General features: G+C 33.8%; 2 protein-coding genes across 4 annotated transcripts; both read right to left on the reverse strand.

Moving 5' to 3' along the window:
* Nucleotides 1-155: 155 nt before the first annotated feature.
* LOC118264052 (mitochondrial glycine transporter) lies at nucleotides 156-10,268 on the reverse strand. Of its 3 annotated transcripts, none has more exons than XM_035576390.2 (6): nucleotides 9,952-10,268; nucleotides 6,165-6,298; nucleotides 5,014-5,277; nucleotides 4,159-4,334; nucleotides 2,420-2,589; nucleotides 156-799 (listed from the first exon to the last, which is right to left on the reverse strand). In XM_035576390.2, exons 1-6 carry the CDS (start codon nucleotides 10,030-10,032, stop codon nucleotides 680-682), a joined length of 945 nt encoding a protein of 314 aa, XP_035432283.1. In that variant the 5' UTR covers nucleotides 10,033-10,268; the 3' UTR covers nucleotides 156-679. The 3 variants fall into 3 exon arrangements, with proteins under 3 accessions (XP_035432283.1, XP_035432285.1, XP_035432284.1); XM_035576392.2 differs by having other exon boundaries at nucleotides 6,438-10,267; XM_035576391.2 differs by lacking the exon at nucleotides 9,952-10,268 and adding an exon at nucleotides 7,362-7,524.
* A 4,076-nt stretch (nucleotides 10,269-14,344) lies between these two features.
* LOC118264164 (myophilin) lies at nucleotides 14,345-26,072 on the reverse strand. The gene is made up of 4 exons (XM_035576581.2): nucleotides 25,796-26,072; nucleotides 17,519-17,655; nucleotides 16,422-16,626; nucleotides 14,345-15,794 (listed from the first exon to the last, which is right to left on the reverse strand). The coding sequence occupies exons 1-4, from the start codon at nucleotides 25,847-25,849 to the stop codon at nucleotides 15,624-15,626; spliced, it is 567 nt and encodes a 188-aa protein (XP_035432474.1). The 5' UTR covers nucleotides 25,850-26,072; the 3' UTR covers nucleotides 14,345-15,623.
* Nucleotides 26,073-27,903: the final 1,831 nt, after the last annotated feature.

The raw sequence follows: 27,903 nt of genomic DNA on the forward strand, positions 1-27,903 counted from the left end.
AGTGGTTTTTAGTCAATAAGAGTCTGACACTCCTCTCACCTCGCCCAAGGTGGGATGTGATGTGAAGTCATGGGAGATTTCCCCACAAAAAAAGGTAAAGATCAATGAGGTCAGATACTTTTACTAGAGTCTAGAGTAGATTGAAACAAAATGTCTCTTTGATTAAATATTTATTTCTTTGAATAAAATAAAATAGGCACATAGTACAATGGCTGTCGTTCTTTTAAACACAAACTCAAATACTTTACAATAGGCAGGTAGGTATCAAGATATTTAAAATACATATAAGATGAATACCATCCTTTTTCATTCTTGTAAGAGTAAGAATAGAAACATTTAGTTTGTGCACAACAGAATCGAAGCCCATACAAAAATAGTATGTAAAATCCTCTATACAAAACAAATTATCATGGTTAGAAAAGAAACTATAAATATTTGACATACATTGAATTAACCAATAAAATAAAATACAGTGTAAATGGTTAACAATGAAGTTGAATACATTCATATCACAATTGGGTACTAAACCTAAGAAAGGGTTAATATACTAAATTAAAGCGTAGATAATATTCGAACAACTAAATGATGAAATCTAGGAACATCATACCAGTAATATCAAGCAAAACGACATCATGAATGGACGAATATATAAGAAAAGTTAGATATTCGGCGTAGAATCTCATTTCAAGCCAATCGTTCTAGTAACTTCTTCGAAGACGGTCCACGCCATCGCAGCCATCAGCGTGCGACGCAACATTCTTGGCACAGCACCCTTGAAGTAACCTTTTACGCCGTACGTCTGTAACAAAGAAAAATATCAATTAATACCTCTGCATATTAACACAAAGATAAGAATATTTCAACGCAACATTACATTTTAAAACTTTTAATGTGCTTAAGACTATCTAGATGGCGCCAGTGTCGCATTACAGCGCCAAACTAACTCAATAATGTCCTATCTGTAGGTATGCATAGAAATGAGTTTAAAATATTGCTTTTTTTAATTTTAATGTTCCAGCTATTTCTTAGGAGATGAATTCATTTAATTCTTGTCTAGATGTGAGAGAAAGATGAGGCCAACAATTTTTCTTCTGAGTCATTGTTATACAATTTTTTGCAACCAACCACGTCGGTAGAGGGCATTACTTGTCCTTCACTTACAGATAAAGACGGCATTCATTTATTATCTCCGTATTCTCAGTAATTCATTACATTTTCTTGGTCAACAACTGCTCAGAACAAGTATTTGCAATTAATTGATGATATTTCATATACTTTAATACCAATATGTTGATAAGTTAATATCAGTCGACAAATAGGTGGGAACTCAGATTAAAAAGTATTTACATAAGTGTAATAATTTAAAATAAAACTAGCATCTGCCTGTAGGTTTGCTCACTATCCAAATTAATCAGTATGAATATTTATCTTAATTTAATCTATTATGTGTCATGTTAGCATACAGTAAGTGTCTATTTCAAATTATTAGAGTTTATCAAAGGTTTATCATTATTGTATCATAAACCTTAGGTACAATGTATATAGATACCTCAAAAGGTAATTATCTGCTCTATTCAGAGACGTGCGCCTGCGCAAATTATGAATGATGACGAATCATAAGATGTGTCATAATGGTGCAAAGATCAAACAACATTGATCCAGATGCCCTCAATTAACAATTATAATTAGTAAAAAAACTTCGAACTTGACATTATGTGAACTATACAACACGCGCCGTCTGGGTGACAGATACACCTAATTAAAAAAATAAATAAGCGACCCCCGTGATCGTCGGTTATCTTAATAATTAAGAAGCTAAATAGACCTTGCTTTGCTAGACGCTTTTTTTATATTATAGGCCAGATTTCATATTGTGTTCATATAATTACCTTTACATTATGCAATTAAAATATATTGAAATAACTATCTACCTAAGTAAATGTCTCCTTTACATTATAATATTATAAAAATTTTATAAAAATCTTCCTGCTTTACTTATCACATGTCATGACATTTGGCACGAGCGATTGGTAGTTAATTAAGTTTTTATTTATCTACAAAATACCTAGCCGCTTAACTGGCGCATCTTTTGATGTGTCATTTCATCACCTAGTAGTAGTGATAGGTATCCCAAGTGTTATTATTTGACCTCTATAAATGAATTTTGGTATCTACTACAATTTTGTTACTATACAAATAATTATAACCATTTATACATATTTAACCCTAATTTCTGATCGCTTGAGGACTTCCTAAAATATTTTTTTTTTATTGAAATCTTTGTATTTTTAAAGTTATAAAATTATGTTGCTATCAATAGTTTGACAGTAAAACCTATACAGTTGGTTTCCTCATTATCACTATTGCAATTTAGACATTATTGATCATAGAATTAAAGTTCAAAATGAAATTGTCTTACCTGATGTACATATACAGCGGCGCTGAATGCGTTGGGAAACTTGTCAGGGTACAACTGCATGTTGGTCTTAAGCACGTCAGCTGGGTTGGTAACTAGCGACGCAGCGATCCCGGCTACTATACCACTGCTGAAGTGGACGGCACTGGCTGCGGTAGGCGACTGCATCCATTCTGCAAAGATAGAGAGACATTTCGGTCAATTATATTTGAAGTATGAGTACAAAGATTTTTGTAAATAAAGTAATCAAACAGATAGTACTTCGCATTGTTATTTCAGCTTCATTTATATAATTTAAAGTAGTTAAGTTTGTAAATCAATATTTTAATAAATTATTGAAACACTTATACTTTGCAATATATATCTACATTTATAATAACCAAAAGCCAGTACTTATGCTTATTACTATCTAATAAATAACAAATGTAGGGTTAAATTTTAATACCCAAGTAGGCTCTAATGTTTATTTAATTTTACAGTTATCTATATTTAACACTAAGTTCCATTGACGCGTTGGATGTCACATACGTAACAATGTTTATAAAACAATGCGACAACGCCTTCGTCTTGTAGCCTTATTTTAGTTAGTTATATTGACGTACTTACTTATTTTAATAATAAAATATGGTGTGATATACTACGTCAATACATACATATTCATGTAGGTATTTACATGACAACGTGCCTACATAACGATTAACAAGTACCTACCTATTAAAAAAATATGTTCCAAGTGATATTGATCGAATAATTTTCAATCTATTTATCTATCTACCTAGAATACTTTATAAGTAAATAGGAAGTGGATGGTGTTTACAAAAAAAAAAACAATTAGTCATTATGTTTTTGTCAAATCAACTTTTGAAAAATGCGGACACTGCGATAGTGATGTACTATGTAAGGTTGACGTCAATTACGTATTCCAAATTCGTATCAAAGGAGATTAGATTTGAAAAAATTTAATGCCAAAGACCGACAAACAAAAACACATTTGCTGACACGTTCCACTACAAAACACGATAATAATTATTTATCACAGATTAATGTGTTATCATGGAATTAATCGCGACGTGTTTTCAATGACTATTCCAGAAAAACAAGGCGCCAGTTATACTACTATCCTACTTTAAAAGAATATGTGTATAAATGAATGAATTATTTTTAGCAAAGTTTCAGATTTGTATTTTTCTTTAATATCTAAGCATGGCTTCTTTAATATGTAGTAATATTCTAATAATGATAATGGATATAGAAAATAAACAAATAAGAATAATAATTACAAATCTAACAGAAAATGTAGATAATAATATCACAGTTTACATAAACGTGATGTGAACACGTTCTAAAGTTTGTAATCAATAAGAAAGTAAATATTAGTTACAAAGTACATATTAAATAACTAATGTTAATGTAATGCAGTCCAAAGACTAGGTACCTATAACGACAATGTTTAAAATTACGCAATAACTACACACGGACAGATAAATCGATAGAAACATCAGTTTACTCATTCCAAGAAGGATCGTGCGACCTTTTTATCAATAGGTACTTAACACTTTATCAACGTATTTAGAATAGTTATTAACCCACTATTTTTTGTCTCTAACGCTTTGATAACGAGCTTCCATACCGCTTCACGAATTTATAAATATATTTATGAAATAAAGAACCAATTTTACTGCTTTTTAAAAGGCAGCAAAGTTGGTCCTTTTGTCAGCAAAGGACCAAATAGAATATCTTACCTTTAGGTACACTTTGCTTGGTTTGCGAATAAAACATGAGGTACAGGCCAGAGAAAGGTGCATCTCTGGCGAGGGTTGGGCCCAGGCCACAGGAAAGGCCCCGGATGCCTTCCGCTTTGTAAATGGCCTTCAGAGCACCACCCAAGCTGTTGTATTTGTACACCCCAGATTCATATCTGAGGAAAAAATACGAAATAATATTATTTAGATGTTACTTAATTACTAATTAATAGTTCTTAGTCGATAGAGACAGTTGAGTTACATCATATACTTATGTTTGTATATTTTAACATTTTGCGGACCTAAGGTGAATAGTCTACTGAATCAGCATAAAGAGACAACAGCGCAGTAACCACGACTGCGCCGTAACCTCGCATTACCATAGCTATTGTCACAGTCACAGTTGACCTGACCACGCGTGCTATAACGTGTAGCATTTAATCAGGTACCTACTCAATCGAAGACAACGAACGGATAATTATTCAGACGCTGCTTACTGATTAAAAAGTGCTCAATAATGAAGGTGGGCTCACAAATATCTTTGATATGACGACACAGACCAACCTTTCGATTGTAATCGGTAATTATCCGCGTCATGGAACAAACCTATTCAAAGGTAATTGGAACATTTTTCGCTTTACATTTTTAATGATAATGTAGCGTGGCATGGATACTGATAAACTACTCGTTCGCTTTTATTGCCAGTATCCATAGCGATTATATTATTATTTTGTTTCATTGTTGCTTCTTATCAGCTTTTAAGTTAAGAAATTAATGTCTTTTTTTTATCTCAGCGTCTAAGTACTTGGGCCTGAGGTAAAGAGGTCGTTTAATACAGTGTCAAGATAAACTCACCTAGTTTTGATCACAGTAATAGGTATCAAAGTCACGCCACTCATGGTTCTTGCAACGACCCCCAACATGATTGCTTCCAAAGCGCCCAAGTCGCCCTTCGTTTTGCCCATCTTGGCTTTCAACCAGTGCAGAGAGGAGAAGTAGATTCCCACGCCGGGAACGCAGCGAGCTATGGAAGGAACCATGCCCCTCCATAGTCCCACAATTTGTTCCTGACGAATGATGTTCGTGAAGATCGTCATCATCCCGGGTTGGATTCGGCTACTGTGAAACAAAAAAATAAATATTATAATGGCATCTTAAATATGTAAAACAAGATTACCAAAGGAGTACCACAGGGAACACCTTAGGGCCAATGCAATGTATATAGAACATTTTATGGCATCTTAAAGTACCAGTTTATCACTGAAAGTCAGACTTATGCGCAGTTTTTAACTGATAATCTTTATGGTTGACTGAAAGTGAAGAGTAAACAAAACCATTTGTTTATCATCGATTTATTGCTAACTAAGACCAACATGTCGTATGTTTCAATATCGCCGTTCTGCACGCGCCTGGGTCGCAACAATGCGCCCCTAGTAATAGTCATTTAAGAGAAATAAGATAACAAGAGACTTCACTAATTAAAATCTGAATCATTTCAAATATTGCTTGTTTAATTATGAATAATAATAAATTATAAACAAGCAGATAAATTATTTTAAACTGACGTTAATATTTGTGAATATTGAACACGGAAAATGATAATAGGTCATTAGCAGTTTAGGGAAGCGTGTAATATCGCAAACAGACGATCAGCAGACACTCCCAATGTCAATGTTAAGGATATAGCCCGCGTTAGTAATAATTACTCGATAATTATCTCATATTGTAGGCAGAGGCGCGCCAGAGTAGCATTTACAAAACAAATTAATATAAGCTTAATCAGTCGTTGGCTCGTACCTACCTACACTTTGTTTCGTAGCAACAAGATAATTTTGTTCAAATACTGTCTGTTGTAATCTAGTTAATTGTCAAGTTGTTTTTCTATTCGTCAGTGATTATTATTTGTTGCTATATGACAGTCTTTTACTTGTTGTTAAGCGGGGAGGTACCTAAATGTTAATACATACAAAGTTTACAAAGATCTACACAACGAAGATGTGACTTACTTGACAGTCGCCGCAACAACATGTTGAGATGGGTTCTGTAGACGAGTCTTCACCAAGTCAAGCGGCTGGAACAGTACAGCGCTGAAGGTACCGGAGAAGGAACCGGCGAGGAACGCCTTGAACACCGGGTGGTACTGTGAACATAAACATTATCTCTATTAACATTATAGCTTCGAACAGTCAGAAGAAAACGATAAACTTTGATCCTCCCACGAGTCTTGGATGAGTTAACTTCGTGATAAAATGAGACTTTAACAGAGTTTTAAAACTTACGTTTGCCACAATATCCATTCTGAGTTACAGTCAAATCCTTTTTGGTTGACTAGAAAATATCCTTTGTCAGGTGATATCTTTAGAATATACTCCAAACTTGTAGTATTCAAAGTGATATAGCCAATGACAGAGATAACTTTTGAGTCGATAGAATTTCAGGTAAAAACCTAAATCGTATCCGAGTAGTCTGAGTAGTAGATAGGGTTGATACGGTACATCAGAACAATGGTCATTTTTTGCAACACCTCGCTCGAAAAATGCATGTATGCTTGTGCCACTGCGAATTTTAAAAGAGACAGAGCCAACGCTTGAGTTGCGTTCACAGAGAGTTTGTAGCACTTTCAAGTCCACTTTCAGAGACACTTGATTAACTTAATTAGGAGAAAGAAAATCACGGTCGACGAACTTAGCCATGAGGAATATTAAAACTGAACAAAATTAAAACAGTAACGATATAAACAACAACTAAATTTCGCGGACTGAGGTAAACGAAGCTTAATGATGCGTTGAACGTGCACACTGGTAGGTAGACGTACGGACACTGAACGAATATACTGCGGGGCGATAATAAGCGATCATTTATATGAGTCGTTATCAGCGGCAGACGAGGGACGTAGGCATCGCGGGTGAGCGAGGTGGAAGGTCGCGATCGACACCCCACATGATAATAAGTATCCGTGCCTACTGACTAGGGGGTAATGAGAAGCTGCGATAGTGTAGGGTCGCCAACTATAAGCAGGATACTGTAATTTTCGACATAGTTAAGTCAGTCAAAAATATTTATATCTTGAATTTACTGGATATTGTCACAAACGTTAATATGGTAACACATTACATAAAACTATTCCATATTGCCATGGTGGGCCTATACACCTATAAAAGTTTTAAGCAAAACAAATAAATGAAGAAAAACCGAAAACTCACGGAGACAAAATCGCCGAAAGTAGCGTTCAAATTGTTAACCATCACAAAACACACTACAATGTAACAGTAACGCACATAAACAGAAATAACTGCGAACACATGGACGCCGGCCCATTTATATACATTTTGTAGGTATGAACTAATAAAAAGAGGCGTGCAATAATTATCAAAGTGACATTACTATAGATAATTATCTTGAGTACGTATTTATAGCTCGTGCGTACATACATGAAAAACAAGTAACTACGTAACATTCGTATATTATTTATTTATGATAACTTCAAGTTAATGTGGGGTCTTATAACTTCTGGTATGAATTGCGGTTATCAGAACAGAAGTCGACTCTAAGGACCACAACTGATAATGAAATAAAAAAAATCTATTTTTTTAAGGGGAAAGTCATGTTATCTTTTCGTGTGAAAAATTTACTAAGTTTTTCACACGGTTTTGTCCAAATCACATTGCATGTTTTACTTCTCAATTTCGAATGGTGATAATAAATTAAATATGATCACTTCATACAATAATTTATGATTATTCTAATACTAACTATTTACAGATCAAAACGTATTTCAGCATTATTACGCACAAGAAATTAAAAAAGAAAATAGGAACTAGGTTTTGAATGTGTAACAACATTGTCATTAGAGTTGAATGGACCTAGAATTTAAATACATTAGTGTAATGTAAGTCAAGCGAATCCAGAATTAGTTCAAAGGTGGGCAATATGCAATTCAGTGCAACAAATGCATCAAGCTTGTTTAAATCTAGTTAGTGACTGGTGTTCCTCAAGGAAGTATTTTAGGTCCGGCATACATTTTGTACTTTGGTTTGTTTGTTTCTTTAATCAAGTACTTACATTAATTTCATTTCTATTTTACATTACCTTGCTAATAATAATTATTTATTTCAGAAAAATTATGTGTTTGTAATGATTATTATTATATTAGTAGAATAATTATATTTCATCTTGTGATAAGCTTTTTATGAAGGTTCTTTTCCAGAAAGATAAACATAATTTTGCCTTGTGAAGTGACTAATTCAAGTTACATTATGTCGTGTTTTAGTGACCGATACCACAGTGTATAAATTGAATAAATACCTAACATTTTAATTTGTTTTATGTTGAATACATACAATAGGTATAACTACAAGTTGTGTTTGACAACAGTAATATAATGGTTTAAATGTCAGGTAATGCACAATAGGTATTTTGGTTATAAGCCAGTTAATGTGTTTATTAAAAAAATCTATTATAATAAAAAAAAATATTAAGCACTTAAATAATATTAAAACACAACATCCCTGTATCTTGCAGACAATTAAGCTCTTGTTTAAATATGGGCTGATAGTGAAATCATCCAAATGGTCTAAACAAATAAAGACGGGAGATCAAGGGTCAGGCGCATGACACTCCGTCCATTGTTCTTATCAGATTGGGAGCCAATATAGGCCTTTACAGTAAGATACTACCACAAGTATTAATTCAATTATTATTATTAGGTACATAAATTTTTTTTTCTCAGCTAACCATTACTACTTTTCTATATTTATTCAATTTCTGACTTTCCTACTCAGAGTAATTTGTTTTCAGAACAAAATTGTTACTAAGGAATAATTTAAGTGATCATTAGATGTCTCTAAGTATAGCAGCTAGTCAATTTTATAGTGGAAGGCCGTCAATGAATAGAGAGTGTAATTGTTAACCATGTTTAACATATTAATGTTTTTTGTTATCTATAATTATTATGTTGACCAGTCGATAAGAACTTATGTTATTAAATTTCCATAATGTTTGTCCATCATATGTAATGAAAGAGCATAGTGTATGTTTATGGAATATTAAGTTTATGAATAAGTAGGTGTTCAGTTGTTCACTATTGACAACATATTTAATAGAATAAACTTATGTAATAGGTAAGATATTATATTATTACTATTTCCGTAGATGACATATACCAAAACTATTACGATATTGAGTTAAATACTACAAAGATTTGCTGGTTTCGAATATGGTATAACTCAATACCTCAACAAATTGCTTATATCTATAACCTTTGTACTATTGACATAATCAATACTTACTATTAGATATTATTTCAGACAGTAATTAGCTCAAAAATAACCCAAGATTAAAGATTAATTCCATGTTCATTACAATATAGATATGTCAATTAATCACGATTATAGTCTGGACTTTCTTCATTAGTTTTAGTGAATAGATAATACAATCAAACTGTCTCGGCTCAAAGTAGTGAATGGAATTATGACTAACTACTTAGGTAGTTTATAATTATAATTAGAGCTTAGAGAATTCTCATACCAGATAAACATAATTATTTAAGAACCTAAACCTTTAAGAGCCCTTGATGTATTTCAATAATTGGGTATTCTCTCTATCTGTGATGAAAAAAATCCTATCGGTTTCATACATTTGTACTTCTGGCCAAGTTTCTTTATAATCGGCTTAATTACTGCAAAACAGTCATATTATATAAACAAATTAAAGAAAAATAATCTACTTGGTCCTGATAAGGTCATAGAGGACGCATTATCGAAGAGACAAACAACTCGGCAGGGGGCCACTTACGTCCTTATCACTCGAGTTCTTCAGGTCAGGCGCAGTGTCGATCGCCCATCCATTAGAAAACGTCGATGACGATTGCGACATATTTATTTACCAATTATAATTAAAGTATTACGCCGTAACCTCACAAACATTTTAACGTGTTTTGGCGCTTAGATAAAAGCTTGTGCAACGCTAGTACAATTGTTTGCTAATAATTTTAAGGTGACTAATCATTATTAATAACATAGATTATCAACTGATAACATTAATTTTAAGGTAAAGACAAGATCTAGAAATCTTTTATCATGTTTACAGCACTCGGAATAAATCTAGTCTGTTCTCTATTTGAAATTTGAAGAAAAGTCAGAAACAGCTGTTTATATCTATATTTCAGCCAATGGTAATGATTGTAGCTCGTTTTCAGACGTATGCCAATATGCCTTTTCGGCATAAATTGTAACAGAAAACTGACTCAGCAAAGTGACATTTTGGCATTTTGATCAAAATGAAATATCGTCATGAATTTTAATATTTCGTTCAAAAATAAGGATATGATTTTTTTATTTTCTTTATTTAACTATGAAAAATATGTAAATCAAAACATGAACTTTGCAATTGTAATAATTCATTCAATATAAGAAAAGAAGAATATAAACCTAGTAATTTTGTTACCTAGTTAGAGTAATGTTGTTACCGAACCGACCGAAAATGATGGCTTGCAATTAAGTACGCTGAGGATTTTAGATAGGTACCCTAGACTTAGACAAAAGGTTTGTTATGAATGATATTGAAAGGATAAGCTAGGAGTGCGCACGCTTGGGCAAGTCGCAGACGCAGCGTTGGGCGGGCCCTTACAAGCGTCTGATGCATACAAGTGCATCGACCAAATAGGCCATACCCACTTAGAAAAGAGCTAAATTAAAAACACTCTCATTCGCAGAGAATGCATGAAGAGATTGATGAATGTAGGTGAAGCGAAAGAAATCAGAATAAGCCAGAATCGTGTCCATTTGGCTCTCCCGTTTGTCCGTCTCCGTGACGCAGATGGATGAGAGAGAGAAGTGACGATATGGTATGTATACATAATTACTGACCCGGCCATGACCCCTTTGTGGCCATTTGGGCCTTCAAATATTTATAACTAGGCATGGACAAATAAATTACTCTGTGATGACAATATTTAAAATATTGAATATTGGAGATACTGATACCGTTGGCAGCTTTGATGTGTCAAACTTCACTTCGATGCAACAAGTCATTTTTTTTAGTTGAGGGTGAAATTGTTAAGATCTTAACAAAAAGGCTAAGGCGAGCGGGTGAGGATTTGGGTTTTTATTTTTTAAATCTTTGCTTTTTGTTTGGATGTTTATGTACTACATGAAGAATATATTGCTAAGTGGAACATTTTGTCGCCATATGTTTCTGAAGTGAGGTTATTAGAGGTGGCCACTAATAGGCCGAAAATTATGAATTACCACTTGGCTGGCCAAAACGGGTGTACATAGATACCCCACAATTCTTCCCCTTTAATCGTGGCTTTTTTTCCTTGGCTTTACAATCAACAAATACATATTTTTCATTTTCAGAGATGCAATAAATTGCCTTCACACAAAGGGGAGGTCAGATTAGCAACCAACGCATATAAATGTTGATTTCTTTATTTGTAAGTTAAATTCAAGTGAAGTAATAATATTTCATATTTTCCAAACTAAATAAAAATCATTGTTTGTAAAATGTCCAATTTAATTAATAAATTTTAATTACTTTTATAGTATATTTGATGGCCAGAACTGGCACACGACCGTGGCCAGAAATGGCACGAATCTGGCCAAAAATCCAAACTCTCTTCTTTTTTATACAGTTATTTTTCTATTGGACGTTCTTTAAAAAAAGGGTTTTCTTAGGCAAGGTTAATACATGAAGACTTTTGACAAGATATGTTCGTGATACAAAAACTACAAGTTAAGAAAGCCTTCGATAAAATTCTTATGTGGCCACACCGGGTATTACGATATATGTAGGCAGACAATAGGTAGACCACACAACGACATACCTACCTAATAGGTAAGTATTAAAATGGATTACTATAAAATAAAAACAAGTTCAAGAGTTAAGTACACACATTTATTTAAGCCTTGATAACGACTTACCTAAAAACAATAAAAATAATTAAATTATTCACTCTGTTACTTACCTAATTGCTTTTAGTATCGGAATATTTTGCGAGGGGTTATCATTCTGCCCTGTCTACAAAGAGAAGTCTTGATGATAACAGGCCGTTGGGGGTACACACGACTTGTGATGAGCAATGAGCATGAACATCACGTGATATCTATAATAATTTGATTCTAAGCAAGTAGGTACGTAAGTACTGACCGTCTTTTTTATAAAAGTTAAAATTAACGCAGCAACACGCTTTCTTTATAGAAGTCAAAGTCAAAATTATTGAATTTCAAATAAAGCGGTGGTGGTAAATGGGACCGGGCTTTTGAACGTAAGCAAATATTTATAATATGTATGTTCCCTACTAGTGAAGCTATTTGCTCCTTCCAAAGTGTAGACTCCTATGGAGAAGAACGAGCAAGAAACTCCATAGGTAGGTTACTCTTTTTCAATCAGGCTCACAATACAAGTCTTGATTACCTATATTGTTTAGTTGGTTCAATTTACGTCAGAAAGCGCAAATAGAGAGAGAGAGAGTGAGAGGAGATGCACTTAATAATACATACCTAGGTACACCTATTAGAATATAATTTTATCTGTTAATACTGTTAGAAAAAATCTGGGGCGTCTTGTTCGTTTATCGCAATTGCAATCATCACAGAATAAAGAACAGTCATTCAAACAACAAGATAGTCATGTTTTTTCCTTTAAAAATATCAGAAGGTACCTACCTACCTAATTACGATATTTTTGCTAAGTACCGTTTACCTTCAAATGTTAAGATAGTAAGATAAGACAAAGAAATAATTTCGTAAACAACGTTTTTACTGCGCATTTTTAATTCTCTTATGTAGGTTTAACTGCTACTCTAACCACGACAGGAGTATCTATATTGAACTCTATAAAAGTAGTAATATAATGAAATAAGCAGTAGGTAGTTACTGGATGGGACTGTCTTTGTTACAGACAAAATTTATTAAGTATCGCCAGTGAGCCACTTGTCAAATAAATATGAGATCCAGTATCCAAAAGTCATCTACAGTCAAGTTATCATAATATATGCATGTATCTGATGACTACAGAGGAAGATCGAAAGGAGGCGGCAATGCTCTGATTGGCTAGTTTTAGTGAACCAAACAATCAGAGTGCCGAAAGCACTCTTGGATCAATCTCGTTAAATGTAAAACAAGCTCGTACTAAGACATCGGAAGAGCAACAACCTGCCCTGCGCCTGAACATATTCACATAGCAATTTTTACAGCTTTGCAACTGTGCGTCTATTTTGTTAATAGTTAATCAAGAAAATTAAGAAATAATAAGGTAACGTCAACGTAACATTCTTTAGTAGGTAGTTTATCGTTTCGTCATTTACCTTTTTTATTTTTATTTTTTGAGGGGTAATATCATCCAATGACTTCTTCCGCCTTGGGTGAGGCGGCAGAGAGTGTCAGACTCGGGTTTGTTATTGTGGTTCCGCTGGACTGATGTTCCTTTAAATTTTTTGTATAAATATTAAATCTTATTGATGGATATTACATTGATTTTATTGTAAAACGTGATTAGTCCACGTTTCCTCGTTTCTCCATTGGAACTGACATTCACGTCCACTGTAAGTTTTACCATGACAAGTTAGGGCGCGTTCACATATAACGTCCGTTTTACAGGTCCGTTTAAACGTGTGTGTTATTAGCGTATGTAGTTGTATGAGCCAGTACACACATAATACAGTATTCCGTATCCAGTAAAAAATACCGATTCGTCAAAATAACAGCAATCCGTTTTACGGGTCCGTTAAAACGTACCTATGTGTTATTAGCGTATGTAGTTGTATGAGCCAGTACACATATAATACAGTATTCCGTATCCAATAAAAATACCGATTCGACAAAAATAGACGTTCTATGTGAACTCGCCCTGAATCACCTCCAGTAGCAACGGATCCGTTAAAAAGGATCCTATAAATGCTGTGTGAATACTATCTCCAGTAGCGACGGATTCATTAAAACGGATCCTGTTAAAACGGACGTTATATGTGAACGCGCCCTTAAGCGTAAATAGGTCAGCCAATTTTATTTAACACTTGTATCCTTTTCATATTTCTTAACGATAACACAGCAATCCAGGTTGTGTTGTTCTTTTCGAAGTACAGGTGAAACACCGTACCTGTCTACTAAAGTGTAATAAATTATAGCTTATAACAATTATTCAAAACGTAGCTCAGGTAGGATTTAACATTGTAATTGAAACACGATTTAGTTTACTTAATTTTATTACTCTACGTACTTCCATACAGCACAGGAATGCTGTATGAAACTTACATAACTAGAATTACACGTCGTCGTCGAATATATACCGTAACTATATGAAAATATAGTATAGAATTGTTTATAAAATCATTAATCACAGTGTGTACTAACATTCTAAATATATATGGAATGATTAAATTTCAATATTTTAATAAATAATAATAAAAATACAAGGAAACCCTGATTGTAAGTCGAAAGCCATACATACATATTTTGTTAGACACCTTTTAAAACATTACACATAGTCTCTCAACCCCCATGGAGTTCGAAGGCACAAGTATTACTATAACAGAATTTGTAATTCTAATAATTGTACTGTTTTAATAACATTTTATTACAAGAAAATTGTGTGTTCGACAACATTGGCACAATTTTATATTACATTTTAGAAGCAAAGCCGAAACGTTTATAACTTAAACAACCAGTTAATATCAAATGCTACTTAAATGACTTAAACTTATTAAAATATAAATTAAAGTACTTCGGCACACAATTCTGGAATGATTTTGGAATGAAGTTGTCACTTAAATGCTTATTTTTTACGTTTCCAACACTAGGAAGTCTCATTCCCAAAGTAGGTAGTCTTTAGTCTTCAAGGTCTATATTCTCTAAACAATAATTAAATTATCGTTACAGTCCATCAGAACTCACATTTAGGTTCGAAACACAATAGGACACAAAGTCCTATTTAATAACTCTACAAGGAAATAAGAACCTTATTCAAGTTGGAAATAATAGCCAAAATAGAGATTCAAAAAGAGATTTTTACAAGGAATGACCCTTTTCTATTCTAACATTATGTCATTTGAATCTAATATAAGTACTGCACTATGTATGTATAATTAATTATTACTTAGGTGTGTTTCAGGGATGATTGCCATCAAGAAATTGTGTCCTAGTGAAAAATATTATTTTAACTTTCTAAGTTGCTTTGCAGTGACTGAACATGAAGACTGTGCGTAAGTCACAATAGATATTATGAGATTTTAACGACAAGAGACTTACTCAATTACGAATAAGAAGCAAGTTGTTGGTTGCTTGTTATTTCTGATGCGAATCATCCCTTTCTGACAGAGCGGGTGTACATTTACGTAGAAGGCAGAAACTGTGTCACCCAACGCCAGAATTGGTGGACCGATAAAATACGTAACATTAAATTCCTACCGACCAATTAGTTGGCGTGGGGTGGCGAGAAGTGTGTTGCCTTTGTAATCTGGCTGACGTTTACATATGCCTCGTGTTGCCAAAGTTGATGCCGCTCTGGGTGGCCCCCTTGTTGGAGCCGTACTGCAGCGAGATCACACCCTGACCAGCCCTGAGTTGCTCTTCTGAGAAGTTTCGCACGTTCTTCTCAGATTCCTTTGGTCCTATTGAAGGCTTTCCGTAGTTACCGGCCTGTAAAGTTATAAACGAAAAAGGTTATTAACTATGTTTAGTTAGGTGTAGGAGTATTGTAGTGTATTTGTTATTTTAATTATAATATCCTAGTCGGTTTAATTTGGACTTTAGTGTAAGTTTTGTGCTTACATTTGTTTTTATAATTTGACTGTTCTTTGTATTTATTTTGACTGATTCTAATTTTATTTTTGTTTACGATTATAATTTATGTTGACTGTTATTAAGATAGTGACTTTGTATTTAATTTTAATTTTAATTATTTATAATTTCAACAATGATTATAACACCTAATTACTTTGATTAATTTGATAATTTGATTAATTTAATAACTGTAATTATTCATTTGATGTACTTAATTTTTTAGTGTCATATAAAAGTGTGTTCCTCCTAAACTTGTATTGTTGTGCCCGACAGGGTCCACATTGTGTCATAGTTAAGTTACCATCAAAGCCTTACATGTGGAAAGCAATAAAGTATTGAGTTTGAGTTTGAGTTTGGAGTATTAGGGAGTTGGGTGATATATAATATGAAAAAAGTGTATCTTTGAAAATGTAGCATTACTTTTATCATTGTTACAAAAATTGGGTATTATTGTTACATTATAACAGTCAGGTGTAATATTACCTTTCTGCCAAGAGACTGCAGGCAGATGACGACAGAGTTGAGGTTCTGCCTCTCCCACAAGTCGACAGTCTGGAATGTCTCCTGCGCCGGCACGCCCAACGTCTTGGCGGCCTCCAGGAACGCGTTGATGTTCTCCATGCACTTGAAAGCCATCTTCGAGACATTCACCTTCTTCACAATGTTGGGCTGAATGTCGTTCACCAGCCTGTAACATAAAGTTAGATTATGTATTACATATAGGTACAATGTTCTATGACATTCAATCCTATTACCTAAGTTCATGTTTAGCTTGTTTTTACGTAACGATTGAGCTCAGTGTTCTGTGTTCGGAGCTACTTATAAGTAATCTATAGATAGATATCGTCTAGGCTATTATATAGGTATATGTCTATCTAAGCCAGAGACGCATAGGTACATACTGGCTCGGTTAGTATTAGTCAAACCACAAACAATCGCTTCACCACGTGACGCACGCCCACGGAACGATGACAAAATTGGATGAGCCATTATGTGATGAGTTTGGGGACAGGATAGTGTTATCGAACTCGGATTACCTATTTAGATAATTGAAGTAATTCGTTAACTAAATGTATGCAATAAAGCCAGTATATTAGATTCTCGACCTTCGGCCAAATTTCTGCTACGAGAAGCCAAAGTAATCCTATTGATCAATAATACGCTTTGAGATTCAGCTTGTTAAGCCAAAGGAATGTAAAGTAATAGCTGTTCTAAGTCAATATAGTCTTGGAATAGTCGTAAAGTCTGAGATGAACGACCGTTCTCCACATCGAGACGTGAAGCCGCGGGTCCCAGTTGCCATGCAAATACAATAGCCGTAACGGGCAGACAGGCAAACGGTGCTAAAGATTTAGATGATACAGACAGTCGAGAAGTTTAAATGCTAGTTAATTTTGAGCATTGTTCTATTTCCTGCTTGTATAAATCATGTTTTCATAACCTATCTATGCATATTGCATAATGTTAATGTTGTTGGTATGTGAACTAAACTTTATTCCTTGTACCTATAGTAGTGTACTTATTCGAGTATGTATAGTTTGCCTAGTCTCTGCCTAGGTTCTTCTACGGTAGATACTCACTTGCACAAGATAGTACCATCCTTAAGTACTTCGTAGAAGTTGTCCATGTCACCGGAGGTGTTGGTGGGCTCGCCGATAATGGCCTGGATCCATTCTAGACACTCCTGGGCAAGCTCTTCGCTGTATTTGCTGTTGATCTGTAAACAAGATAAGTAAATCATTAAAATATGTTATGTTTTCCCGTAAGTATAAGTGTAATGGTCAAATACTCAAACGCAACTCCATTTTAAAACGTTCTCAGTAATAGTTCTTTCACTATCAAATCTTTATAAAATGAGAGAGATAGCACGATATTTAAGTACTTAGAATTGAGTAGTATTCCAGAATTCGAGCGTACCTATATAAGTTATGTTTAGGACTTCATAGAATAAAGTCGGTGGAGAGGATATTTTATTTTTGATTCAAACAAGAAAGATTGAATAGATAGACTACAGTTAATCAATAAAACATTGTCAAATACTTCAAGTTCCATGAAAAGATACAACGGGATCATAGCCGCTAAAAATTATGAGTAAGTCTTTGGCATATATTATGATCATAAAAATAATAATATTAAGATATATGACACATTCAGTGTTACTCGTAAAGCAGTTGCAGCTTCATATAATTTTATAACTTCTATCTGCGAAAGTTCTGTTGTTCCTAAGAAGGTTTATACGCATCCATTAAATTATACTCACTCAAGCTTTCCTATGTCTAGTACAAAGACTTACTGAGAAAGTTTAATCTTTACAGGTATTATAGAGACAACTAGGTCTTGTTATAAGAGGAAATTTGTTATTAACACTAACCTATAATACAATTTATGTGTCAAATATTTATAACAATACCGTTCCTCATTGTAACTTGATTTATTAGTGTAACAATGCTTATTGTTTATGGTAAAGAGGGAAAAACATTTGTATACCGTAAACTAATAACTAGTTATTTACGGACACATGGATAACTAAGTACCTATAGGCTATAACCACACTTAGTCACTAAATTCATTGAGCCTTTACTTTATAGCACTGTAACAGTGGTACTTATGTATTTTTGTGTTACTTATTGTATGTCAAATGATAACTAAAAAAACTATCAAATAGGCATTAAGTCCACCATTGTTTAAATGTGCAAAAATAGAAAAAATAAAGAAAGGTCTCTAAATCCACAATCCCTAAAAAGGCCGGCAACGCACTTGTAACTCCTCTAGTGTGACGGTTATCCAGTGTCCATGTGCGGTGTCAATTGAAGATTGTGTGAAAAAGGACATGACACTTAGCTAGAAAAGCTAATGAAATGGAACGGAACAAGGGAAAATAAGGTCAGTTAAATAAGGACCCAATTAACTAAACACTAATGAATCACTTATTTAACTATTGAAATTGTAAAAGTTCGTTTTTATTGCCTTAACCAAATAAAGCACCACGTGTGAATGTGGTCATCAATTTTTAAAATAAATGAGAGTTGCCTCATGGCATAGTTTGGTGATGACTTGATCATGGGTCATCTTTAGGTGCGTCATAGGCTCATAGGTACCTATAGCACATCCTATAGGTAGTCGAAAATATAATTTGGTTTCAAGATCTCAAACATAATCAGAGTACTGAGTTTCAGACTCGCAGAAAACCAATAGATGCAATGTATTATGCAACTAGTTTTCATTCGAGATGGAAAACTACAGAGGAGATCTCTTTAGAGTTCGACAGTGAACGTTTTTCAGGTAATCATGATTTATGATGATGTTAGGATAGACCTGTCTAGAGGTAATAATTTGCGTATATACGTAGGTATTTAGTGTATATACGTGCGAGAAAAGGCCTTTAGTCAGCAGTGGCCGCTTATAGGTTTTGGGGTGCGTATTTAAGTATTTAATTCAAAGCTTAATAATAATAAGTATTAAATGAGATAGAAGTAAAAAATTACTCTTCAAATGATAATTTCCTATACGGGAAATAACTGAAATGTTATGTATGCAGTGTTAGTGTGTACTGTGTAGTGGTGTAGTATGTATAAACTGAGTGGAAGCCCAAGGTCGTACTGATAAGAAATGAGCGAATACCTATTATTATATAGCACTGCCGGTTAGTTTCTGCTCATTTATTACAGATGTGTATAACAAATTACGTAGCCACTATTTATATTATGTATAAACATATTAACATACATGTATTTCTTTAAAATATAACTTGTTTGCTAAATGATGGTACGATAAATGGTGTCGCCTGAATATAATAATCTTAACCTAAAAAAATGACATGGATATCGTATACCTAAGCCTAGTTACTTATATTAATATCTAATAAATACCGTACATTAAGTTTAGTGTTATCTAAAAGGAATAATGTAGATGAATTCTACTCATAATTAACTATTGAAAAAAATACTGTATTGGACTACTACTAGGCAATTTGAAAAACATGATAGTTTTTCACGGCGGTATGTTCCCAACTCGGTATATTTTATTGCAACTTAATCCCTAAAGTTGATTTTAGAATTTCATTTATGTTCAAAATTAAGTAAGTACTAATCATTTCCTTTATCTAAACAACAACATTAAAAATCGATGTCTTCATGTGTGTATAATGTATATTTTTATAAATGCTTACTATGGAGCATGCTCTCTCAATGTCTTCAACTTTATTGTGTAAGAAAAGAATGATACAAACATTCCTAGTCAAAGAATTTCTAACAAAGGTTATTGACTAACATTTACAACTATTTACTGTATTATAAAGATAACCAACGTCCTTCGATTTAATTAAAATACTTATTTCATTAATATTGACCTTATCATAGTTTTAATTGAGTACGCATCACGTTCCATGCTATGAAAGTGAGTGATTGGTGTCTCTTCGTGACTATAATGCAGTAATAGTAGGCTAATACGTGCTATAGGTGAACTAATTAAGTGAGACCGTTCTATTCACATACCTAATGCTTCGGAAGTACAGAAGCTAGGCGCTGAATACATAAAACCGTCTTAAATTACATAGGATTTTAGGTTTTTCCCATCTATATTATTAAAGGCTCATAGATAGGTACTCTGATTAGCTGAACAGCTATATTATGCTGTACACAATGTCGATGTTGCTAATAAACAAATACTATAAGTTTACAAATAATCTTCGATCATCAATTATCGACCGCAGCAAATAATTCGCTGGGCCACACGTTCCTAATGCTTTCAGTAGGTATCTATTTAATCTTAATTCCTCTATAGGTATTTTATGAGTCTTCTATCCACCAGGATCTAAGTACTAACTTTATCTAAATACCTATATTATTTCCTGAATTTCAATTATATGATCTCAGACATGCTTGCATTATATTTTATTTAAAGGGAGATGTTTATTATCCTTAAAACATAATCATGTACTTATATTTTATAAGCATAGTGCATTATGTCAAAGCTGGTAACAATTCGTGGAATGATTTATAATGGTGCTACTGACCATATTGGGTGACCATGACTCTAAATAAATGATCAATACAAAATTATAAGGAAATAATGTAACGAGTAATCGAATATTCCCGTAAGAATACACAGTAATTCACCAAAAAACAACTCACGCGCACGTTAACGATGACGTAACCAGGCAAGGATTCAAACGTGACTCAGAGTCCGGTATGTCAGACGTTTGTAACCTTAAAAATTAAAGCATGCTCTCATACAACCTGCTTTGGAAGGCGTACATCATTTGAGAAACAGTATCCTTTAATTTTAGCTCAATATGAAAAAAGTATTGATATAGCAAAAAACAAAACCAGATAAATTAAAAATTATTGATGACTGGCGGTAAATTAAGTTATATAATAAATAGTTTAAATTAACACGAAATATCGAGACATAATAAATGTGGAAAATTTTCATTTTGTTGCCAAGCAAGTAGGTCATTTAACCTGTCTCCTTTTGTATCAACTGCGAAGGTTTTTGAATTTTAATTCGTCCCAGATGGATTGTACCGATATGCTTGTCCCTTTCATTAATATTCTGAAGTGTTGTCTAATTTGTGTTTGAAGTTAGAGGAAGTGATTTCTTGTAAGCAACGTCCTCTATAAACTATGTTGCATTGACTTGACTGGTAAATTAGACAGCCATAGTGGCCCAAAGGTACAAGACATGAATATTGCACAGTGTAAATGTTAGCCTTAAAGTGTGTTGTAAAAAACAATTACATTTATTTTTAGATTCTAACGGAAACTTTGTACAAATTTGCCTCCTTTAAAAGACCAATATTATATTTTGTACAAATTCGCCCTCCTGTAAGAGACCAATATTATATTTTATCCTGGTATCCTCATGCCATGATTGCACGGAAAATATCATTATTAATCGAAGGTAAATCCTTTTCAATCAGACTAATTGAACCAATAGTTACCTACGTTACCTATATCAAATATACTATACTATCGGCCAACAATTTATTAGCGGTATACTGACATAGGATTTCAAATAATATATCAATTTAGTTATTTACTGTATTCAATTAATTAACTTCAGTTGCTTGTTAACATAATTATCAAACAACGAGAGGTCGTTGGGTGAATTAGGTTAGCTTGATAGTTGTGTTGTGGCGGCTATCAATTCGTTAGTTTGGTGACTAAAATAACGAATTTCGCTGATATGAAATACAGAACCGTCAATGACGTTCATCTAACATTTAGAAGTTGATTGTGCCTTTTGTTTATAACAAGAACTGTTTTCACTGTTTAGGTACTTCTCTGATCATTTATTTCATATACATATGTACCAACTGATTACTAGAATATTCCATATAATTTAAAACATGAGCAAAAGAACTTACTTCAGTATGAATAGTGTCTTTAATGATAGCAATTTGATCTTTTCCTTTTAAGCAGATGGACATCAGCAGATGTGAAACGAGGCCAAGAAGGATAAGATTGCGAATATCAATACTTATGTAATGATATTAAAGCATTCATTCACTAGTAATCGTTATACATACAGCCATACACGGGTCGGTAACAAAAACGTTTGTAGCCATAAATAACTATGATTCAATGTCAACGGCTTCAGACTATTGAAGTATGGAGCACGTCCTCTGAGTTACGTCAGACAAATACATACTCCAACAGTTACTAATCAAAGGAAATCTGTCCTCCATCATCACTTTCGTGGTAATTTATATTTTTAAGCATGACTACCATGCATAAGGCCTAACTCCGTCTGAACCTTCTTGATGGACTCAATCTAATATCTTTCAATGCAGTTTTTTTAGCATTGAGACTATTGAGTTTATTGCTTGGTTTATCGCACGCAACAGGTAAAAAATTCATTAATAGTTATCTGATGTCTATACATATAAAAACCAATTGCTGTTCGTTAGTCTCGCTAAAACTCGAGAACGGCTCTATCAATTTGGTAAATCGATAGAGCCGACCAGGAAGGTTTAAAAAGCGAGAAAAAGTTATTGGGGCGAATAAATATAAATTAATAAAAATAGATTACCTAGAGTGCAGGTATTTGAATTTGATATAAATATAAATTATTGCTTAGCCATTTGAGCAGGTGTGACAGAAATTGAATATTGAGGTTATTTCTAGGTAAGAATTATAAATTAAGGTAAATCGTAATAAAAATACCCAGCCTCAGTAACATTGTCAACAATGGCTCCAACACTGACTGGTAAGGGGACAGGAATGGGGTCACCGAGCGAGGCCGGCTCTCGGACGCGGTCAATGCAATGCAACCAGTATTGATTCGCAAAAATGGGGATAACTTCAAGTTTAAAACGAAAACCACTGAGTCAGATTATTTCCTTGAATAAAATTACGCCATAATGTCTTACTAAGTATGTTATTGTATGTGATAGTAAAAACAACGTCAACATAAAATTGACTATTACTACAAGCATCGTGTTACAAGTCAGGCCACACAAGTTGTAATACGATATACACCTTTTTGTTAATCTATGCCCTGTGTACATCTCAAATTGCACAACACTACGTCGCTTGCGCATAGAATTATATATTTAATTTAAATATAGAAGAGAAATTTGGTCAACTGTCAATCTTGAACATATGGCTGGGTTGAAAGTGGCCTGCATTAAGCCATATAAATGAATCCTGCGTAAAGGCCATACCTTATAAGGTGCGGTGCTGTGTGTTGTAACAGAACCGAGCCTTATATGAGTCACCGTCTCGCTGAATTAGTATAAAATAAATTCTTTTGAACTAATTGAACATCTGTTTCGTCAAATGTATTTGTATAGTATGCTGTAGTTTAATCGTAGTAGACTAGTAACAATTCAAATTGTAGTAAGTGTGTAGTGTTTACCTGGTCGGTTTAATTATTTTATGCAACATTTTAGTCTTATTAAAAATAACTGTCATTCCGTAATTAGAAGAGAGTAACTAATACATATAGACGTCCATCCGTTTGACCTGCATACTCGTTTTACTGATAAGGCGCATAGCATCACGTACCTGTTTGTCAGTCGGAAAACACACTTATTTTGGTATTCCATTGGAATAACGGTTTAAATTGATAAGTTTATGATTTAAAAGAAAAACTCCATGCTTTATTTGCGTGAGGGCACTAAAGGACTCCCATAAAAATATAAACCGGTTGTAAAAGTTGATAACCGATCCTCCTTGACCCAAATGCAGCCGGTGTGACTAGTAGGAAGAAAGGTGTCCTGAATGATAATAATTACATGCCCATAAAAACAAAACCGATCTGGGGCTGCGTTTTAAAGTAACGGAATGTAAATTTATGTCTGATAAATTTGTGTTTACTGCTACGAAATTTCCAGTACCTACTTTATTTTGTATTTTTTCGTGAGGCATTTTATTGATACCTAGTGTTTTAAATGCATAAACTTGTTTTGCTTGTTACACTTTAGCTTTCACAGTGGAATTCATCATTCATTTCTTCCTTTTCTTAATTGGTTAAGTATAACATTATGAATTTAGTATAAGGCAATGTTTATTTAAATTATTAAGCTGACTAGGATGCTTGGTTGACGAAGCGTTGCTTGGAGCAATGACCGTTTAGGCATTGTTGAGATTTTAAGGTTATTTAATTTAGACGAAGGTGCTTACCTGCATACAGTTTAACGCACGAGAAGTGACATTACTAGTACTATAGGTAATACTAACATTTGACCTAATCAACTGTATCATCTGTATGAAATGTCATAAACAGATGCTACTTAAATCTTTGTATGTTAGAACTATATTTAGAACAATGATGATCATGGTTATGTCCTCTACAAACGAGATGTCACAATAGACAATAAAATAAATTGTTTAATTAATTGAACGAGTCCATTTAGTTAGCGCCTCGGAACTTTTTTGGTTTGGTAACATTGACATTCTAAGGTTGACAAAAAAGGTTAACATTTTTTATATAGCGTAATTTTTATTAATAAAAAAAAGGTGAGAAATGATTCATTCTCTATAACCTTGGTTCAATGCAAACGTGTGATGCGACTATACGTTACTTGTATTTAAATGCTAAACAATGTCATTTGTATACAAATACATAGATATGTATGTACAAATTCCTTGGAATGTGGATACGTTACGAGTCCTTTACAGTAAACACCATTGTTTAGGTAATGTTTCTACAATATGCCCATAAAGATGGTACTCATAAATCTATTTTTCTTCAATTTATTCTGGAGATTTTCATATCATTACATTGTTGACCCAATAGGTTTGGTCCATTTGGGAAGAAACCCAAAAATGTTTATAATTACAAAAGTATTTTAATTTAAATAACTTTAATAAAATTGTCGTAATTCGCAAGTCTTTTTTTAAATATTATTGTAAATTTTTGAATAGAAGTTAACCAGTTTAATAAATGCATTGGGGTGCTTTACACGTGAAGGTAGTTGTTACTTTTTGCTTGAATGCGTTACCCTTCATATTGGCGTCCAATTGGAGAAGTGAGATACTAGTTGGAAAGGTAAAACTATATTGTTGTTTGAAAGATTCCAGAAGTCAGTGCTTATCCTAACTTAACGGTGTTGGTCTATTCAAACGAATAACTAAGCACTTAAGAATATGCAACGCTTCTCTAAAGCCTTCTACATATTCAAGAGCATCTGAGCCATGCATCTCGGTAACGAGGCCACACCATCTGTTCCCTAAACTAGGTCACGGCTGAGTCCTTGTAACACAATTCTGGAGCTCACAGCATCCCGAATCAATAATCTAGTGTAACGCGACCTGTTTATGAAGAACCACTCCCACATCGCACTATAAAATACAGTTGAACTCCAACACATGGTCGGGTAATAACTTGAAAATCATAAGATGAAAACTCACCTTTCTCTGTGCTTCGGCAGCAAATCCAGACTTGGCAGCTCTGTTGTTGGCCATGTTGAGTGATTTAGAACTATCTAACAGCTAGTTAATATAAATAATAAATTAAATCACAGACACGGGTGTACGCCGTGGAGTCACTGTGTACAGAATGTATGTAAACAGGCGCGCGGGTCAACACGACACGACCAAGTCACACGGAGTCCGATGTGTGAGTGTGTGTATGAATGACATCATGCAGCGCGGCGCGCCGCCGCCGCCGGCCGGTGCGACCTGCTAGGCATGCCCACACTACCTCTCTGTCAATGTCGATGTCATCTTATTTTTTATTTCCAATAAGAAAATGATTCATAGTTGAATCCTATTAGGATCCTTTTATCATAATTATTAAAAGATTGATTACTTTTTTAGTTGTTTTATGAGATAAGATGAGGTGAATGCGACGTTCTTATAAAAAAGTCAAGTATTGCTGGAGACTTGTCTTCAGGATATCGACGTCTAGTGGCTGACATAATTGATGAATCACAAACGTAGAGTTAAGTATAAAATTGATATTGCTGCACTCGACTAACAACAAAATGATACAGCTGATAAATATCACAACCTCTCAATGTGTGAGATAAAGAAATATGCTTACAGTACATACAACACTGTACATACACTGAAGCGGCCAATAAGGTGGACAGTAGACAGGGTATGAAAATTAAAAATCTAATTAGTCCGCCAGTAAGAAAATAAAAAAATATTAGACACGTAGGTACTTTTTATTTTGTCATTATAAACAATACTTATAAATTGGAGTTAAGTTTAGGAGTGGGAGGTCGATTGTTACGTCACGTTACCTTATAAAATGTGTCACACGATATTTCAAATCAATGTATCGTCGAAAGTAAATTAATGTTATAAGAAAAGAAAAATACATGTCTAATGTTTTAAAATAAACTACAAGTCAGACATAAAAAATATTAGGATACTACTTATTGTTGTCATTTATTCACAATTACTGCATTAAAAAAAAGTATCGATATCGACATCAACTCCAGCACCTCACTAAAAGCTCGAAATGTAAAACGAAAACCAAGTAAGGAATACAATGAGAGCGAACGGTTGAGCAATATTAACCCGTCCCTTTCTAACGTCTCGTCGAATGGCGGCAACTAACCAAGAGATCCGAGCTAAGCTTAGGAGTCTGGGAGGTTTTGTACCATGTGGCTTGAATGTGCACAAAAGCCTACGCCACCAAACCTCTAACTCGTGCATTTCCAAGAATTTAATGAACTGGTACTTGCTTCCTTATACGTATTTCTTAGAGGCCTAGAATGCCTAGCGTACCTAGAATGGTGCTAACAGTACGTCGCAGACTCGCAGACAATATTTAGCGGAAACTGTACTAAATACATAAATTTCGTGAGGTATTTGAAATTTTAGTCCGTTTGTAAAATATATTATAATATTTTGTGGTTCAAAGCAGCAAATTGTTTGATACGGCGTGAAAGCGATTAAGCACGTCCGACTGGCCTCTAACGTAATAATGAGGCATTCTTTATGGTTGAAGATCAAGGGCCTCCATTCATTACTCCTAACTCTGTTCGGATAATATTATAACCGGTTGGTCTAACTCATGATATCAGCTAAACTTGTGCAAGTAATCCTAGACAAGACAATATAGAAAGCAATTTTATTAGTATTACAAATACAACTATGTAGTTACCTACACAAGAAGCTTGATCAAATGTGTATAAGTATGTATAAATACAGGTTACCTTTGATTATTTATGTTTAGTTAATATGGGTTATTAGTTAATGTATGTTATTATAACTTCAGCCCTATAAAGATGGGTGACGGTTCTGAGGTTTCAACGTGACATCGTTCTATGATTGTTTGCCCATTGCATTGCATTTCTGAGTAAATACTTATCTATGTTCCTATGTATGTAGGTAAGTAAATATATTTACCTTCCAGAAACATTGAGTGTTTCAGTTAAAATACCATATTATGAATCAGTGCATACTGCAAATTGCAATGCATATAATATTTGAATCGATTGATGAAGGTTATACCTATGTATAGTATAGATGATAAGATAAATAATATGCTCTTAATGATATCT

This window comes from Spodoptera frugiperda, chromosome 26 (assembly GCF_023101765.2).
Source record: "Spodoptera frugiperda isolate SF20-4 chromosome 26, AGI-APGP_CSIRO_Sfru_2.0, whole genome shotgun sequence".
In the NCBI taxonomy this organism is placed as follows: Eukaryota; Metazoa; Arthropoda; class Insecta; order Lepidoptera; family Noctuidae; genus Spodoptera; species Spodoptera frugiperda.

Bases quoted from the DNA above. Each gene is read 5' to 3' on its own strand.
- LOC118264052 (XM_035576390.2), bottom strand. From the start codon at position 10,032: ATGTCGCAATCGTCATCGACGTTTTCTAATGGATGGGCGATCGACACT. The intron at 5,278-6,164 runs GTAAGTCACATC...TTTGTTTCACAG, and splicing joins GTTGTTGCGGCGACTGTCAA to TAGCCGAATCCAACCCGGGA. The intron at 4,335-5,013 runs GTGAGTTTATCT...TTTTTTCCTCAG, and splicing joins ATTACTGTGATCAAAACTAG to ATATGAATCTGGGGTGTACA.
- LOC118264164 (XM_035576581.2), bottom strand. From the start codon at position 25,849: ATGGCCAACAACAGAGCTGCCAAGTCTGGATTTGCTGCCGAAGCACAG. The intron at 17,656-25,795 runs GTGAGTTTTCAT...TCTTGTTTACAG, and splicing joins CTGCCGAAGCACAGAGAAAG to ATCAACAGCAAATACAGCGA. The intron at 15,795-16,421 runs GTAATATTACAC...ATAACTTTACAG, and splicing joins TGCAGTCTCTTGGCAGAAAG to GCCGGTAACTACGGAAAGCC.